The 18,823-nt window shown below is 46.7% G+C and overlaps 1 protein-coding gene across 1 annotated transcript in view; it reads right to left on the bottom strand.

The window, feature by feature from the left end:
- The window catches only part of si:ch211-199g17.9 (uncharacterized protein LOC108180085 homolog), a 30,514-nt gene that overhangs the window by 8,969 nt on the left and 2,722 nt on the right, over positions 1 to 18,823 (bottom strand). The window contains exons 3-10 of the mRNA XM_048619861.1: positions 14,330 to 14,389; positions 10,897 to 10,971; positions 8,164 to 8,211; positions 4,118 to 4,172; positions 3,005 to 3,094; positions 1,568 to 1,631; positions 320 to 389; positions 44 to 161 (exon numbers count right to left, since the gene is read on the bottom strand). Of these exons, the coding sequence (XP_048475818.1) occupies positions 44 to 161; positions 320 to 389; positions 1,568 to 1,631; positions 3,005 to 3,094; positions 4,118 to 4,172; positions 8,164 to 8,211; positions 10,897 to 10,971; positions 14,330 to 14,389 (580 nt within the window). The remainder of the gene's footprint in view (positions 1 to 43; positions 162 to 319; positions 390 to 1,567; positions 1,632 to 3,004; positions 3,095 to 4,117; positions 4,173 to 8,163; positions 8,212 to 10,896; positions 10,972 to 14,329; positions 14,390 to 18,823) is intronic.

Here is an 18,823-nt window from a genome sequence, read left to right as displayed (position 1 = left end):
ACTCGCCCCCCAAGCCCCGGCCTTTACCAGATGCAGTACGCACTGGGCGAACTTTGCCTCTTTGCTGCGCAGGAAGATGCCTTCATCGGAGGTGGCACCTTGTTGCCGGAGGGAGTCCAGTTCCTTGTCCAGGGTGCCCAGTTTCTCCAGCATCGCGTGCTCTGTTTCAAAGAAAGGCAATGGACATAGATGATGGACTCAAGAAGGGGTTGGTGGGAGCGAGAGGGAGAGTGTTGAGGCACAGCAGGAAGATGGAAGGTGGTGTAGAAAGTCACGGACGTCATTACATCTCAATTAGTTGCGATAGGGGAGTGGTTACCTTCACTCAGAAGCTGCTGCTTGGAGCTTTCGATGTTACACATCTCCAGTTCAAGCCTGGCTGGAGTCTGCTGGAACAGAAGAGACAAAGATCACACTGAGTGTGGAGTAGAGGCAAGCCATTGACAACCTCGCCTGGCAGCAATCCCATTCATGGGAGACAAGGATGAGCTTTTAGTACTCCCTTAATTTTCCATTCTTCGTTTTCCTATGTCGGCAATGTGTCGTTAGGCAAGCATACCTAAAGCACTTTCCCATGTCAGTGGGACAGTGAGCAGGAGGCCAACAATAAGTCTATTACCATAGGCTGTCAATCCTGTTCTCTCCTCTTCGCAGAGTCATCAATGAATGCAATGCACACGTCAGGCTAAAACTGACAGTTGCGTTTATTTCTAAGGTACAAAATTACACTGAAGCAGAGACACGCAGCCCAGAGCCAGTTGTACAATGTTGGATTACTCCGTGCATGACTACTGCAACTAAATCATTTTCAGTAGCTTTTGGATAGGAGTACCATCCCTCAATTCCCATGAGGAATCTTTCCAGGACAGCTGGTGGAATTTGAATTCAATAAAATGTCTGGAATTAAGAGGCATAGAGATGTACAGCATGGAAACAGGCCCTTCGGTCCAAGTCATCCATGCTGACCATATATTCTAAATTAATCCAGTCCCATGTGCTAGCATTTGGCCCATATCCCACTAAATCTTCCAATTCATGTAACCATCCAGATGCCTTTTAAATGTTGTAATTGTACCAGCCTCCACCACTTCCTCTGGCAGCTCATTCCATACACGCACCACACTCTGTGTGAAAAAGTTGCCCCTTAAGTCCCTTTTAAAACTTTCCACTGTCCCCTTAAATCTATGCCCCTCTAGTTTTGGACTCCCCTACCCTGGGGAAAAGACCTCATCTATTCACCCTATCCATGCCCCTCATGATTTTATAAACCTCTATAAGGTCAACCCTTTGCCTCTGACTCTCCAGGGAAAATAGCCCGAGCCTATTCAGCCTCTCCCTATAGCTCAAACCCTCCAACGTGCTTGTGAATCTTTTCTGAACACATTCGGACTCAATAAACTATTGTCAATTGTCAGAAAAGATCTGGTTGAGCACACAGAAGAGTGGAACTACGGCCTCAATCAGATCGGTCATTGCCTGATGGGAGGGCACAGCAGCCCTGAGAGGCCAAATGGCCTCCTCTTGCTCCTAATACACGTGTTCCCGTTCCCGCCCCTGTTTTTCTTACGTAAAATTCAGCCATCCACTTGTGCTTGCTGATGAGTTCCTCGAGTTGGTGCTCAAATGTGTTCCTGAAAGAATTAAAGAAGGTTGCTGGAAGCACTACATCTTTCCTAATTCATCTCGACAAGTTCTTTTAAAAACCTTTGATAAACGTGAGCACAAAGAGAGCTACATATGCCACGAGTCACTTAAGTCAAGTGTAAAACTTCACCCTGATACTGCACTTTACAAAGATATAACACCATTAAGTCAGGTTTCCGTGGCAGACCTAAAGGCTCAGTGTGTTCCATGACAATTTGGAAAGAGAAGTGGAGGGAGAGCATTGACTGAAGGTGGATGCAGAGTGGATCCCGATCCCATGTACAAGAGGAAGCTGGGAGGGAAGACAAGAGGCTGGGAGCTGGATATATAGTGGATCTCAATCCCTGGGAATCCAGGACTTTGTTCCAGAGGCAGTTGGACGGACATTACAGAAGACCAGGGACTAGATACAGAGTGAAGCCCAATCTCTGGAAATCCAGGGACATGTATAAAAGGTAGCTGGGAGAGGGAGGGGCAGGAGACCAGGGGCTGGATACAGAGTGGAGCCCGATCTCTGGGAATCCAGGACCATGTACAAGAGGAAGCTGGGAGGGAGGATGAGAGGTTGGGGCTGGAAAGTCCATGTATGTTCTGGTAGCTGCAGGATTTGGAGGGTCGTGGGCTTGGGCACCTTTCACTGAGGGTTGACTTTGGTGGGACGCTTAGCTTCTTTTGAAAAAAAACTAGGAATCAGCTAATTTCGTCATTTAAGGAACATTTAGAGGTACACGGATGGGATAGGTACAGAGGACTGTGGAGCAAATGCAGGCAAATGGGGCTAAGTTCAATTTGTGAAAACTGGGCAGCATGGGCAAGTTGTGTCAAAGGGCCTGTTTTCGTGCTGTAGACCTCTATGGCTCCGTGAATCTGATCGAGGGACAGGAATGTCATGGTCAAGGAGTAGGTTGCGTATACCCATCGTCAGCAGATAAACTGTGACAGCCAGACAATGGGCCTTGTGACCGCCTGCCTGGCCTGCACAATTGAGTTATATTTTACATTCTCTAACCCACTCAAACGCTTGGGATGCCTGAAGAAGTTTAAGCTAGATCTACCTCGAGCCTATTCGGGGAAGCAGGGTGGTGGAGAAGCCGGTGAAAATTCTGTGACACTGGTGCATGGCCAGTGGGAGGAATTAACGTTATATCTGTCATTAACCTCCTGGACTTGAAAGATGTAACTTTTAGTGGCCGGGTGCTGCCTGCAACACTGGCCCTCTGTTACCTCTCATATGTCTCTATAATCTTGTCAGACAGGGGATACAGGATCAAGAAGGGTGGATGGGACACTCAGACCCACCATGACCTTGCTGAATCGTGGAGCTGGCTCAAGGGGCCGACTTCTCACCTCTAATTCATACCTTTCTGTCCTCCTCTTCAGCTTCTCTTCCTCAATCTGGGCAGTTAACATCGTGATTCTCTGTTTGCTCTCTCTGCTCACTTCCAGCTGTCTAAGGAAATCACACACAGTCCTGTTAACATTTCTGGGGGCAGGTGGAGTGGGGTGAGAGGGTGGATTGCTTTTAGCCGTAGCCTGGCATTGTCGGGCGGTCACTGATGATCGGTGTGTCCGGTTACAAATGGTTGGTAACTCCCAGCTCTCTTCCTCCTTACCAGCACTGTGAACTGCTGGATCAGAAACCGTGCGGTTAGGGTAGTTGGTGAAAAGCTCATTGTAAGTTGGCCATCTCAGTGCCTGGGGCATTTCACACTGAGATCTGCAGCACCACTATATCATGGTGCAGGGGCTCCTATAGGAGGATAAAGTCACATTCTGATGTACTTGCTCCTCATGTACATCAGCAGCACACATCATGGTAGTGAGTAGCCTCAATCTACCATTCTCTACTCACTACCTCTCCAGGGGGATCACTCTTGAATATGATGCGTGGCAAATGAATCAAAGGCACAGCAAGTGGTCATGGGTCTGGAATGCACTGCCCAAGAGTGTGTCGGAGGCAGAATCAATTGGACTTTTATCCCTGGGGAGTGGGGCAGACAGCCAGCACGGACACAGTGGGCTGAATGGCCTCCACCTGTGTTGTGGCCGTCCGACGAACAGGGGCTAATTCCAGTCGGCACCCTGTGCTGATCTCGAGCAGGGTGACAGTCGGGACATCTCATGCAGCTATCCTTACGAGCGCTGAAGTGTGCACTGCGCTGGACTGGACTGATCCAGACAGAACCCGTCTACAGTGAAATTGTCTCCCGTTCCTCACTGTGTCAAGGGAATTGCACACCCAGTTTAGTGGGGTCAAAGGTAAAGAGGAGTACCAGGGCAGCAGGAGAGGAGGAGATGGGGGCACAAAACTGTCACCAGTCTTCCTCGGTCAAAATGAAGTAGGCACATGGATTAATTCAACAAAAGGAGACAATTTCCCTTTGATGAACATGAGCCGCTGTGCTGGCCGGATTGAGTTGATCATAGGTTACCTTGTTGAGATTCTTGTTAATGGGGTCCAGTCCTCCCTTACCTCTCAGTCTGAGCTTTACTCTGATCATACTGAAAATGCAGCCTCTTCAGATTTGCTGAAATGGAACATGATTGGGAAAAGAGACTTAAAACGTTTACTGTTCATTTACTGCTTAACACATTGACATAGACCACTCTCCAGATTAATTTAGGATCTCTGGTCAGCATGGACGAGTTGGACCGAAGGGTCTATTTGATGTTTTAACGAAGATCCGTAGCTTGGGTTGCTGTTGGAGTTATTGGTTGGTTTGCTGAGGTGACTGGTTTTCATGTAAACATTTTGTCTCACTTCTAAGTGACATCGTCAGTACTGTGTAGCCTCTGGTGAAGTGCTGCTGTTCTGTCCTGCTCTGAATTTATATGGTCTGGCCTGTCACGGCGGGCAGTCTTGTTTCCGGTTTTGTACTGTAGTCGTATGTAGATGGGGTCTATTTCAATGTGTTTGTTAATTGCAGCATTTGAGGACTGAGTTACAATAAAGTTAATTCAATTGAGTTCAAAATCTGCATGCTTCAACAAGATCACCTCTCACTTTTCTGAACTCCAGAGATGATAGGACCCAGTCTTCTCAACCTTTCCTCATAGGGACGATATACATCAGGAAAATTTCCTGTTTTCTTATACTCTGTCGTAAGAATGAGGAGCAGGAGTAGGCCATTCAGCCTTCCCTGCCATTTAACATGATTGTAGCTGGTCTCATCTCTGCCTCAGCTCCACCTTCCTGCCCGTTCCCCATAATCCTTCAATCCATTACTCATTAAAAATCTGTCTATCTCCTCCTTAAATTTACTCAATGTCCCGGCATCTACCACACTCCAGGAATTCCACAGATTCACAATCCTTTGAGAGAAGTAACTTCTCCTCATACAGTCACACAGCACAGAAACAGACCCTTTGATCCAACCAGTCCATGCCGAACATAATCCCAAACTAAAATAGTCCTACCTGCCTGCTCCTAGCCCATATCCCTCCAAACCTTTCCTATCCATGTACTTATCCAAATGTCTTTTAAACGTTGTAACTGTATCCACATCCACCACTTCCTCTGGAAGTTCATTGCACATCACACTTTGTGCAAAAAAATTGCCCCTCATTTCTTTTTAAATCTCCTTCTCTCACCTTAAAAATTTACCCCCTCGACTTGAAAATCCCCCATCCTAGGGAAAAGACAACTACCATTAACTCTATCAATACTCCTCATTATTTTTTAAACTTCTATAAGGTCACCTTGCAACCTCCTATGCTGCAGTGAAAAACGTCCCAGCCTCTCCAGCCTTTCTTTATAACTCAAACCGTCCGTACGTGGACACATCCTGGTAAATCTCTTCTGAACCCTCTCTAGCTTAATAATATCCTTTTTATAACTAGGTGACCAGAACTGGACACACTATTCTAGAAGAGGCCTCACCAATGTCCTGTACAACTTCAATATGAGTTCCATCACTGTTTTAAATCTGCTACCCCCTTATCCTAAAGAATAACCTTTCACTCCAGGTTGTTCCATATGAGGAAAGAACCTTCCTACATTTACTCTTTAGCATCTATATACCTCAAATAAATCTCCTATCATTCTTCTAAACTCTAAAGATGATAGGCCCAAAGTGCTCACTCCATTTTCATAAGACAGGCCTCTCATCTCTGAAATCAATCTAGTGAACTCCCTCTGAATACGGCTATATCCCTCCTTAAGTAACAAGACCAGAATTGTGCACAATACTCCAGCTGCGATCTCCCTAATGCCTTGTACAGTTGCAGCAACAACTACTTTTATACTGTATTCCTTTAGCAATAGCCAAAATTCCATTTGATTTCCTTATTACCTGCTGTCTCTGCATACTAGTTTTCTGTGATTCATGCACAAGGACACCCAGAACCCTCTGCACTGAAGCATTCTGAAGTTTCTATGCATATCCACAAAAAAATTTCTTTTCAATTCATTGCAACTTCCTTTCTCACCTATTTTAGTGCCATCTGCAAACTTTCTATTCCCATATCCAAGTCATCAATATAGATTGTAAATAGTAAACCAAATTCTGTGGAACCATTAGTTACAGCTTGCTAAACAGAGACAGACCAGAAACAGTGTTTCAAACTTTCCGAAGAAGGGTCACTGGACCTGAAACATTAACTCTGCTTTCTCTCTCCTCAGATGCTGCCAGACATGCTGAGTTTCTCCAGCAATTTCTGTTTTCGTTTCTGATTTCCAGCATCTGCAGTTCTTTATTTTGAAGATCCCATGACACCTTATTCAGAAAGAAGGAAACTACAGTTTACTTAGTTTAGGAAATTGTTAGGATCCATTATTAAGGAAGTAATAACAGGACATTGTGAAAGTTAAAAACCATCAGAGCCAGCATGGTTTCATGAAGGATGAATCATGTTTAACTAATTTGTTAGAGTTCTTTGAAGATGTAACAAGCCAGGTTGATAATGGGGATCCTGGATATGTAGTACATCTGGACTTCCATTAGGAATTTGATAAGGTGCCCTTCCCATTGAATTGGCTTAACTTCATGCCTCAGTGAGCATGTTATGCCAGTGTGGCATTGGGAAACCCCTTCTGAATGTTTTCTACCTTAGAATAGGACCTAGACATTAGCATCGTATTTTGGGCTTGCAAACTCTGTGGACTTTACCAATCGGCCACATGGTGGTTGGTGTGTCCAGGCAGAACTCTGGTGATTGGCAGCATCGTGGAAGCAACGGGGGGCCAGAAGCGGCACCGGAGCAGGGCAGCCTGTGATGAGATGAGGTTGGCGATGAGACGGCAACACAGAGATCATTAGATCGATGCCAAAGCAGGAGAGAGGGGATGGCGGTCAGCAGCAAGACGGCAGCATGGAGGCGTGCAGATTGAGAGATCAAGACCAGTACAGGACAGAGATCAAGCTCTCCTGGGAAAGGTAAAGTGAAGTGACTGCAGGACCATTGTTAAAGAAGGACTGTAATTTGGAATTAATAACCTTATTTCTTACTTACTAGAACAAAATAAAAACAATGCAGCATGGGAACAGGCCCTTCGGGTCTCCAAGTCTGCGCCGATACATTTTGCCTTTCCATATTAAAACTGTCTTCACTTACAGGATCCACATCCCTCCATTCCCTTCTAATTTGTGTATTAGTCCAGGTGCTTCTTGAATGCTGTTGCTTTATACTGACAAGAACTGTAATGTTCAGCTTTTAACTTATTTCGTTATTTTTCTATTCTTTACCTAAGACTTTGTACCTAGCTACTTGTACCTAAGGTGGTGCCTTGAACGGCGACTTGTAAACTGTTCAGTGTACTCCTGTACTTGAGTACATGTGACAATGAAAGCTAATTCTAATTCTAATAATGGATTACACTGCTGGATAAAGAAGGAATTCCTTTAAGAGGGAAGGCTGATGTAAACAAAATGAAATCTTCCTTTCAGGTGAGACTGGTTACCACTACCACAAAGCTGTTTCTGGTGACAGGGTAGGCTCGGCCATCACATGGGCATCACCCACAGCCATTTGAGAAAAGCTACGAACTTGCCCTAGCAGGATGGGAAACCTCAGGTGCAGACACGCTAGCATTCAGGCTGAGTTGCAGCATTCCTGAGGTTAAGTCCTGGCTCACTGGCTGCAAGTGTGGGTGCTCACAAAAGCTCCAGTGAAATCAGAACGTGGCACATTACAGTGAAGGGCAACAGCACCAAGGCCTGTCCATGGAAGTTACAAATTCTCCCCCACAAGCGTAGATTAGGGAAAATCAAACAAAAGTTGTTTCAAGTCTCTGTGAACAACTGGAACTGCCACTTTGGAAGACTTCTCTCTTTAGCTTCCTCTAACTCCCAAATCATTACTAAGTAGGGGGACCATAGTAAGATACTCCAGATACCATCTGAACAGTTAATTCCCCGAGTTTACCCTGAATTAAATACTCCAGATACTGTCTGACCTGTTGAGTATTTCCCTGAGTACTACCTGCATAAAATGTTGTCTGACCAGCTGAGTGTTTCCTGAGTGTTACATGAGATAAATACTCTACAGAGACCTATCTAATGTCAGTTAATTCCATCTTACCTTCCTTAGCGTTGCAGTTACCCTCCAGATGAAAGATCTCCTGATTTACTGTTGAGAAACAGAAATTTCATTGTAAGGCAGCCATACATTTTCATAGTCAAAGGTGACTGCGCATTGATCAGTTTTCAAAGTAGGCTATGCCCCATCTTCTTACCCCTCCTCCCACCCTAATGGCAGAATCCGCACCCCCCACCGCCACATCCCATTGCTGACATGCCCATGGTGTTGTACATCAGGAATCACTTTCTCTTTATTTCCAAGCGATCCAATCAGACTTCCCAAACCTGATCACTGGTCTGAAGCAATTTAGCCTAGTTCTGACGCTCCCCAGAGTGGAACTGCATATTGGTACTCACTTTATAAAGGAAAAACTAAAGGCGGCCCTATGGCACAGGAGGGCACCACTTGAAGGTGTCCATGAGGTGCCAGGAACTGAGGGGAGAAAACAAGAAGAGATGTTTTGACACTAGAGTTCCACACTCGACTGGCTCACGTTCTCACTCACGTGTCTCACAGACTCTGCTCTCGCCTGCTTTTCAGGTATGCTGACCCCGCAGTCACATCCCCAGCAGATTGAGTGACACGGTTTACGGGTCGTGCTGTTCTGCACTCCACATTGAGGTGTGCCGGTTATTCGCAAGGCTTTTTTCAACAAAAATTCACTCATGGAACATGGCTGGCCAGCCTTTAGTGCCCCTCCATAATTGACGAGGTGGCAGTGAGCTGCTTTATTGAACTCCTGAGGACTCTGTGCGATGTAGGCTCACCCACACAGTTACAGTTACGGAGCTAGTTACGAGGACAGTGATGGGACAGCCAATATCATTCCAAGGTCAGGGCAGAGTGTGTGGATTTGGCTGGGAACTTGCTGCAGGTGGTGTTCCCATGTACCTGCTACCTTTGGTCCTTCTAGATGGTAGAGGTCACAGCTCTAGAGGAAGAATGAATGGATGGCTTAGTGGTTAGCGCTGCTGGCTCACAGTGTCACGGTTTGATTCCAGCCTCGGGCGACTGTCTGTGTGGAGTTTGCGTGTTCTCCCCGTGTATGCGTGGGTTTCCTCTGGATGCTCTGGTTTCCTTCGATAGTCCGAAGTTGTGCAAGTTAGGTGGATTGGCCATGCTAAATTATCCATAGTGTTCAGGAATGTGTAGGTTAGATGTGTTAGCCATGGGAAATGCAGGATTACAGGGATAGGGTAGGGGGATGAGTCTGGGTGGGATGCTCTTCGGAGGGTCAGTGTGGACTCGTTGAGCCGAAATGCTTGTTTCCACACTGAGGGATTCTATGAATCTTTGGAGCACCTGCCTGGGAAACAGTGATCTAGTCTGAGGGATTTCAGATGTAGAGTTATACAGTATGGAAACAGACCCCTCAGTCCAACTCGTCCTTGCCAACCAGATAATTCCAAATTAATCCAGTCCCATTTGCCAGCATTTGGCCCATATCCCGCTAAACACTTCCTATTCATACAACCATCCAAACACCTTTTAAATGTTGTAATTGTACCAGCCTCCACCCACTTCCTCTGGCAGCTCGTTCTATACACGCACCACCATCTATGTGAAAAAGTTGCTCCTTAGGTCCCTTTTAAATCTTTCCCCTCTCACCTTAAACCTATGCCCCTCTAGTTGTGAACTCCCCTACCCTGGGGGGAAAGACCTTGGCTATTCACCCTATCTGTGCCCCTCATGATTTTATAAACCTCTATAAGGTCACTCTTCAGCCTCCGACACGCCAGGGAAAATAGCCCCAGCCTATCCAGACTCTCCCTATAGCTCAAACCCTCCAATCCTGCAGCATCCCTGTCAATCTTTTCTGAACCCTTTCAAGTTTAACAATATCTTTCCTAAAGCAAGGAGACCGGAATTGAATGCAGTATTCTGAAAGTGCCCTCGCCAATGTCCTGTACAGCCAAAACCTGACATCCCAACTCCTATACTCAATGCACTGACCAGTAAAGGCGAGCGTACCAAACATCTTCTTCACCGCCCTGTCTACCTGCGACTCCACCTTCAAGGAACTATGCACCTGGACCCCTATTGTCTCTTCGTTCAGCAATACACGAAAGGGCCCTACCTTTCACCTTATAAATCCTGAATAAAAACTGAGTATGCTGGGAATCAGAAACAAAACAGAAATTGCAGGAAGAGCTCAGCAAATCAGACAGAAATCAGCGTTAATGTTTCGGGTCCAGTTCTAAGGGTCACTGGACCCAAAACGTTAACTCTGGTTTCTCCCCACAGATGCTGCCAGACCTGCTGAGCTTTTTCAGAAATTTCTGTTCTTGTTACTGTACAAGTCCTGGCCCTGATTTACCTTACCAAAATGCAACACCTCACATTTACCAGTCCTGGAAACCATCAGAAGTAAGCCTGGGAGTTACACCTATCTCTTGACTCACCTGACTTCAGGTTACCTTTCCTGCAAGTGATTGTCCACAGGGTGGATGTTTACTTTAAGTGCGTTGTCTTTGCTCTGTTTTGGCAGCAGCTAAGCCTGCAATCGCCAAAGTGGCAGTGGATGGAGTGTAGCTACCACCTGTTATTATGTGTTCTTTGAGAAGGCGGTTTCACTTGTTTACCTGGTTCTTTTTGACGGCCTTGGCAGACTCTACTCCTGATAAGAGGCATTGCTGTCCAAAAGTGTTGCATACAAGCCATTTACTAACTGTTGCCCTGTCCTGCCCAACCACTGGCAACCCCGTCAAAGGGGAGGCGTGCGTACATACGTACACCCGTCGAGTTCCTTCTCCATTTCTCCTCTTTGTGCCTGCAACTTCTTCAGTTCCTCATCGTTCACTCTTTTCTCTGAAATACATTGACACTTTTTTTTTAAAAAAGCGAGCAAACCGCGGACGCTGCAAAATCAGAGACGATAGCAGAAATTGCTGGAAAAGCTCAGCAGATCTAGCCAGTGTCAAGTTCTGAGGAAGAGTCACTCAACCCGAAACATTAACTCTGATTTCTCTCGATAGGTGGTGCCAGACCTGCTGAGCTTCTCTATTTTTGTTTCTGACACTTTTTAAAAAAAATTTATTCATTCTCAGGATGTCAGCAGCACTGGCTAGGCTGATACTTATTGCCCATCCCTAATTGCCCAGAGGACAGTTAAGAGTCAAACGCATGCTGTGGGTCTGGAGTCACATGTGGGCCAGACTGCATAAGGACGACAGCTCCCTTCCCTAAAGGACATCAGTGAACCGGATGGGCTTTCCCTCCACAATGGATGGTCATGGTCATCTTAGCTCTTAATTCCAGATTTCTCGAAAAATTGAATTCAAATTCCACCACCTGCCACGGTGGGATTTGAACCAGTGTCCCCAGAGCATTACCTGGGTCTCTAGATTAACTGTCCAGTGATGCTACCACAAGGCCATCGCTCCACCAATAAAGAGGGAGACGAGAGTGATATTCCAGAGAGAGACAGCAACTAGCTTTCCAAATTGGTATCTGGGAATCAGAGCTTTTTTTGGGAGTGCAGGTGTGACATTTGTTGAGGTGAGAAGCTTTATTCCCTGAATGAGGGTATGCCCACCTCAGCTCGACTGGCTATTTATTGCAGGTAGTGTGGGCTCAGGTAAATCTCCTTTCGCATGGGACCAGTGAGAGGTGACCATCCTGATTGGCACTGACCGGTGCAGCACCACCGTTTATCCGTACTGGTACCCCAAGTACGATTTGCTGAGACAGCGGCTTTAAGAGGGGCAGTGTCCACCGTCGACCAGCCACTCATACAGGTTGCCTATTGGTGACAGGCAGGGCTGGTGAAGGGATGGAGCAGGGGAGGATGCTTTAGTTTACAGTGGAGATCAAAGAGAGCGGCATCTCATAAATTACTCCTTGCTATGTCACTGTGCTTCAGCCTCTCTGATCTGGCGCCACACAATTCCCTTCCCTTCCTGGGCCCACTCGTCCACTAATTTAGAAACGTGATTCTGAATAAAGGAACCTTTCATTTTAAGAGCAGAGCAGGTTTTACTTTCAGTTTAAAAGAGTGGAGTCAGCTTTACACCATGTCTAATAACACGCTTTTCCTGTCCTGGAAGCGTTTGTTGGGGGGGGGGGGGGGTGGGGGGGGGAAGGGCAGTTTGGAGGAGATTTACTCTGTACCTAACCCCAATCTATTGCTGTCCTGGGAGTGTTTGTGGCGGGGAAGGGAGCAACAGTGTACAGGGAGCTTTACTCTGTATCTAACCCCATGCTGTCCCTGTCCTGGGAGTGATTGATGAGGATCCATTCTTTGTTCATTCACGGAATGAGGGCGTCGCTGCTTGGCAGCATTTATTGCCCAGACAGCAGTTAAGAGTCAACTACATTGCTGTGGGTCTGGAGTCACACGTAGGCCAGACCAGGTGAGGATGGCAGTTTCCTTCCCTAAAAGGACATTAGTGAACCAGATGGGTTTTTCCTAACAATCGACAATGGATTCACGGTCATCATTAGATTCTTAATTCCACATATTTTATTGAATTCAAATTCCACCCTTTGCTGTGGTGGGATTCAAACCCAGGTCCCCAGAACCTTATCTGGGTCTTCTGCATTAACGGTCCAGCGATAATACCACTACGCCATCACCTCCCCATGATGTAGAGGGACCCTTACTGTCAGTTTAAAAGAATTAGAAACATGATTCTGTTCCAGACAAGTCCAGGGTTTTGAGACTGGTTGGGGGTAGGATGCAAGGTGTGAACCTCAATCCCAGAAAAGATGGGATGGTGTCGGGTGAGACGCGAACTTTTCAGAAAATCACCATTCCGACTCCTAGGAGCCCTTTTCCAGTTTTAACCAAGACGATGCAGGGGTAGGTGGGCTTGACCAGGTCCTGGCCTGGTCATTTTAAATTTCACGAAGGATCTGTGTGGCCCAGGTTTATGCTGCCTTCCAGACTGAGCCTTGGCCAGGCGAGTGGAATGCAACCGGTAAAAAGGAGGTGGGCGCTACCGAACAGCTGCAGTGTTTTCAGCGTCGCTTGTAGGTCTAGGATGCTGCTTGTGACACTTGCCTGCTTCCTTGCCCATTGGGTGGCACAGTGATTAGCACTGCTGCCTCACAGTGCTAGGGACCCGGGTTCAATTCCACCCTTGGGCGATTATCTGTATGGAGTTTGCACATTCTCTGTGTGGGTGTGCTCCAGTTTCCTCCCACAGTCCAAAGATGTGCAGGCTAGGTGGACTGGCCATGCTAAATTATCCTGTAGTGTTCACGGATGCCGAGATTAGGGGGATGGTTCTGGGTGGGATGCTCTGAGGGTCGGTGTGGACTTGTTGGGCCAAAGGGCCTGTTTCCACACTGTAGGGATTCTATGATCTATGATAATAGAGGCCCTTCCCTTCTCCCACTGCCCATGCAGCATACAGATAGCACAAACTTTGATCCAAAGATCCCTGCTGAAAGTAGTCCAAAAGGAAATTTTTTCTGCATCTAGGAGTCAGATGGATGCTGCCACAGTAAAATGTGTGAGTCATTCAGAGGTCTGAGCTAGGGCGAGTTGGTGGAATTTAAACGCAATCATAAGCCCGGAATTGAAAGCTCAGTCATGACGACTGTGAAACCTTCAGTGATCATTATAAAACAAACCCATCTAGTTCACTAATGTCCTTTGGAGGAGGAAATCTGCCATCCTTATCTGATCTGGCCTTCACTCATAGAGTCATACAGCACAGAAACAGACCCTTCAGTCCAACCAGTCCATGCCGAACTTAATCCCAAACTAAACTAGTCCCACTTGCCTGTGCCTGGCCCATATACCTACAAACCTACTTATCCAAATGTCTTTTAAACGTTGTAACTGTACCCACATGCATCACTTCCTCTGGGTGTCCATTCCACACGCGAACCACTCTCTGTGTAAAAACTGTGACCCTCATGTCTTTTTTAAATCCGTCTCCCCTCACATTAAAAATGCGCCCCCTAATCTTGAAATCCCCCACCCATTAACTCTACCTGTACCCCTCATTATTTTACACATTTCCGTAAGGTCGCTTCTCAACCTCCTACGCTGCAGTGAAAAAAAGTCCCAGCCTCTCTTTATGACTCAAACCTTCCATAATCCAGACACTACATAGCTTAATCTTAACTGCCCTTTAAAATGTCCCCAGTGAGAGACTTGGTGCAATTTGGCATACCCAACAAATGCACCATCCAGTGTTAGATAAAGACAAGTTACCTTCAATTAGGGTCTTGATCCTTTTCACAATGTCTCCAATTTGGGGTTCCACCTTATTTCCTATGTAGTAGACAAATACAGTTTGTCATTGATCAGAAATGGAAATATGGGCTAATTGTAACGATCAGAGTCTCTCTCGCTCTCTTACTAGTCTAATTGGGTCGGGGGTGGGTACGGACAGAAAGTAAAGAGAAGGTATTTTCAGTTGCCGGAGGGTCGGCAAACAGCTGGCATAGATTTAAGACTATTGTTTTTTAAAAGGACTGGTGGTACTGTGAGAGTATAGCTATCTTCACCGAGTGGGTGGCTTGGATTTGGAATGTGCCGTCTGACAGGGGTGTGCCATTTGGCCCTTTGAGTCTTTCCCCTATCCCACCGTTCATTAGGATCACAGCTGAGCATTCAACTGGACTAGATTAATATGGGATATCTGGTTGGCATGGACAAGTTGGACCGAAGGGTCTGTTTCCTTGCTGTACATCTTTATAACTCAAACTGTTCTCAGTTTCTCCCTCATGACCCTTGATGCCTTCGAAATCTTATCTGTTTCGTGATTTTATGGGTACAGAATTACACAGGTTCATTGCTCTGAGTCACCCTCATCTCTGTTCTAAACGGTCTGTCTCATATCCTGAAATTGTATTCCCCTGGTTCTAGGCTCCCCCATTCGGGGGAAACAGCCTCCATATATCCAGCCCCGTTCGAATTTCGTACACCATGGTCAGAAGGATATGGGGAATGAACTGCTCTTTGGTAGATCTGTTGGGCTGAATGGCCTCCTACTGCACTGTAACGGCCTCCTACTGCACTGTAACACTCGGTGATTCATTAAGCAGCCATAGAGTCATACAGACCCTTCACCCATCCAGTCCACACTGACCATAATCTCAAACTAAACTAGTCCCATCTGCCTGCGCCTGGCCCAAATCCCTCCAAACCTTTCCTATTCATGTACTTATCCAAATGTCTTTTAAATGTTGGAACCGTACCCACGTCCATTACTTCCTCTCGAAGTTCATTCCACACACAAACCACTCCCTGTATAAAAAAAAAATTGCCCCTCAAGTCTTTTTTTTAAATCTTTCTCATCTCACCTTAAAAATATGCCCCACTAGTCTTGAAATCCCCCACTCTACAGAAAAGACACCTGTCATTCACCTTATCTTTACTTCTCATGATTTTATAAACCTCTACAAGGTCACCCCTCCTTAGTTCCAGTGAAAAAGTCCTAGCCACTCCTTATAACTCAAACCCTCCATTCCCAGCAACATCCTGGTAAATCTTTTCTGAACCCTCTCCAGCTTAATATCATTCCTATAACAGGGAGACCAGAACTGGACACAGTACTCCAGAAGTGGCCTTACCAATATCCTGTACAACTTTAATATAACGTCCAACTCCTATACTCAAAGGTCTGAGCAATGAAAGCAAGCATGCTAAATGCCTTCTTAACCACCCTGTCTACCTGTGATGCAAACTTCAAAGAATTATGTTTCTGAACCCCTAGGTCTTTCTGCCAATATGGAAGTTATGGCATCACCTTTGCTGAAGCCCTGCTCTGTGGTTTTTCATCTATTGCAAATATTTTGCTACGTGACAGGGTAGTAATTTGCTTCCCCCTATCTGTGGTCCAAGCTGATGCAGCAGGCAAGCTGGTCCTACAATTGACACATCCTCCACGTTTCGAATCCCTTCAGAACTGAAAACTTCAGAACCATCGATTCTGCTTTCTCTCCACAGATGCTGCAAGACCTGCTGAGTTTCTCCAGCACTTTCAGGGTTATTATATTTTGCTTCAGATCCCCAGCATCCCTTATTTTACATGTGGGACAAAGTCAGAAATCATATGAGACCAGGCCATAGACCAACAGGTTTATTTGAAATCACAAGCTTTCAGGACGCTCTCCTTCGTCAGGTGAAGGAACAGCGCTTCGAAAGTTTGTGATTTCAAATATACCCGTTGGACTATAACCTGGCGTCGTGTGACTTCTGACTTTGTCCACCCCAGTCCAACACCAGCATCTCCATAATATTATCTTTGGGAGACCACGTCTGGAACGTATCCTGCACAGTTCTGGTCCCCGTGTCTAAGAGGGGGATAGATAATTTTAATCAACCTGAGCAGGCAATGTTATAAGATGGTCCTGGAACAGGGGGCCTTGAACACGGATATTCTGACCTACATTCTCTGATTTTCTTTTCCTTTGCAGAGACCACTGGGGTCTGCGCATAGCAGTGACTTCCAAAAGCAGAAATCAATCCGCTAACACAGCAAGGATATGGAAATAGAGGTGGTGTAACGGAGGTTCACTACCCGGGATGGCTGGAAAGAAGGACAAGGAGATGGGTCCTGTATTCTCTGGAGTTTAGAAAATCAAGGGGGTGGGGTGGGGGGGTTCCTCAACTAAATGTACAAAATGCCGACAGGTTAGATGCAGGAAGGGCACATTCATTCACACACACACGCTCCACCACCACCAGGGATGGAGACAGAATGAGGGGGCCTCAATCTTACGGTTAGAGGTTACCACTGAGGGACAATTTTCATCACTTGGGGAAAGAGAAAGAGATGGAGAGAGAGACAGAGAGAGAGAGAGAGTCAGACAGGTAGAATTGACATAGAGAGAGACAGAGAGACATACAGACAGATAGAGAGAGAGAGAGAAAGAGAGAGACAGACAGATAGAGAGAGAGAAGAAGAGAGAGAGAGTAAGAGAAAGAGAGAGATGGAGAAAAAGACAGAGAGAGAGAGGAAAAGAGATATATGGAGGCAAATTTTTTGAAATTCTCCATCTCCCAGGAGGGCAGTAGAGTCTCTGTGGTGGGATGTATGGCTCCAGAATACAGCTATTTAGTCCTCAAGACCCAGGGCACCTGGGTAGAAGATGGTCAGCCTCGATCCTGAGGGACAGTTGAAAAGAAAAGACTCCCCCACTATTGTCAATATCTTCTACACTGATAGGAAGAAAGGTTCCTTGAAAAATAAACAGTTTATTTTGTTTGCCGCCCCACTGAAACCTATTTGCAGTCATTCCTCTTCAGTCTCCAGCCCCCACCCCCTAATAAGGAGTGGCTTCCCTTCCCTTTCTCTCCCAAATGTTAACCCAGGCAGTTTATTGAAATAAGGTCAGGTTCTACATGCAGGCTGACAGCACACAGTTCCACCTCACTACGTCCTCTGCTATTGTCAAATTGTTAGGTCTAATATCAAGTGCTAACTGAAAAGGAATCAAATACAGGAACTGTTTGGTGTCAACAAAATGTGGAGCTGGAGGAGCACAGCAGGTCAGACAGCATTTGACGAACAAGAAAATCAATGTTCCAGGTAGGGACCCTGCCTCATCCAACATCGTTCCATCCCCAAACCTTACAGCTTCCACAAAGTAGTTGGATGAGTTCTCGAAGTGTAATAACATTCAAGGCTACCGCGGGAAAGCGGGACTGGTGTAGTCAAATCTTCGCCCATGCCTGTGTTAACCCCATTCTCAGCTGTTTCAATGTTTTCCTGACCTGCCTTGGGTTCTACCCTTCATAAACCTGCTGCCTTCACAGCGCCAGGGACCTGGGTTTGATTACACTCTCGAGCAACTATCTGTGTGGAGTTTGCACATTCTCCCCGTGTCTGCGTGGGTGTCCTCCGGTTTCCTCCCACAGTCCAAAGATGTGCACGTTAGGTGGATTGGCCATGCTAAATTGTCCTGTGTTCAGGGGGTGTGTAAGTTAAATGGATTAGACATGGGAAATGCAGGGTTACAGGGAGTGGGTAGGAGATGGGTCTGGGTGGGATGTTCTTCGGAAGGGCGGTGTGGACTTGTTGGGCCGAATGGCCTGTTTCCACACTGTAGGGATTCTTTCAATACTCTATGAATTCTATGAAAAAAAACCTGGTATTGTCCAAAACTCAGCTTCACCTGTGATTGTACTCAAACCGAGTTCCATTCACCCATCACACCCTGCACTCTCAACTTACACAGGCTCATTGTAACCTGCCCCTACACTCCCTCCCGATCTCTGTCATCTCCTGCAGCCCCTACACCCCCTCCCTATCTCTGTGACCCATTCCGGCCCCTATACCCCCTCCCTATCTCTGTCACCCCCTCCTGCCCCCTACACCTCCTCCCTATCTCTGTCACCTCCACCAGCCCCTACTTCCCCTCCCTATCTCTGTCACCTCCTCCAGCCCCCTACACCTCCTCCCTATCTCTGTCACCTCCACCAGCCCCAACTTCCCTTCCCTATCTGTCACCTCCTCCAGCCCCTACACCTTCTCCCCATCTCTGTCACCTCCTCCAGCCCCCTACATCCCCTCCCTATCACTGTCACCTCCTCCAGCCCCTTCTTCCCCTCCCTATCTCTGTCACCTCCTCCTGCCCCCTACACCCCCTCTCTATCTCTGTCGACCCCTCCAGCCCCTACACCCGCTCCCTATCTCTGTCACCCTCTCCAGCCCCTACTTCCCCTCCCTATCTCTGTCACCTCCTCCAGCCCCTACAC

This window comes from Rhincodon typus, chromosome 44 (assembly GCF_021869965.1).
Source record: "Rhincodon typus isolate 14 chromosome 44, sRhiTyp1.1, whole genome shotgun sequence".
Lineage (NCBI taxonomy): Eukaryota > Metazoa > Chordata > Chondrichthyes > Orectolobiformes > Rhincodontidae > Rhincodon > Rhincodon typus.
This window is presented reverse-complemented; position numbering and strand designations above follow the sequence as displayed.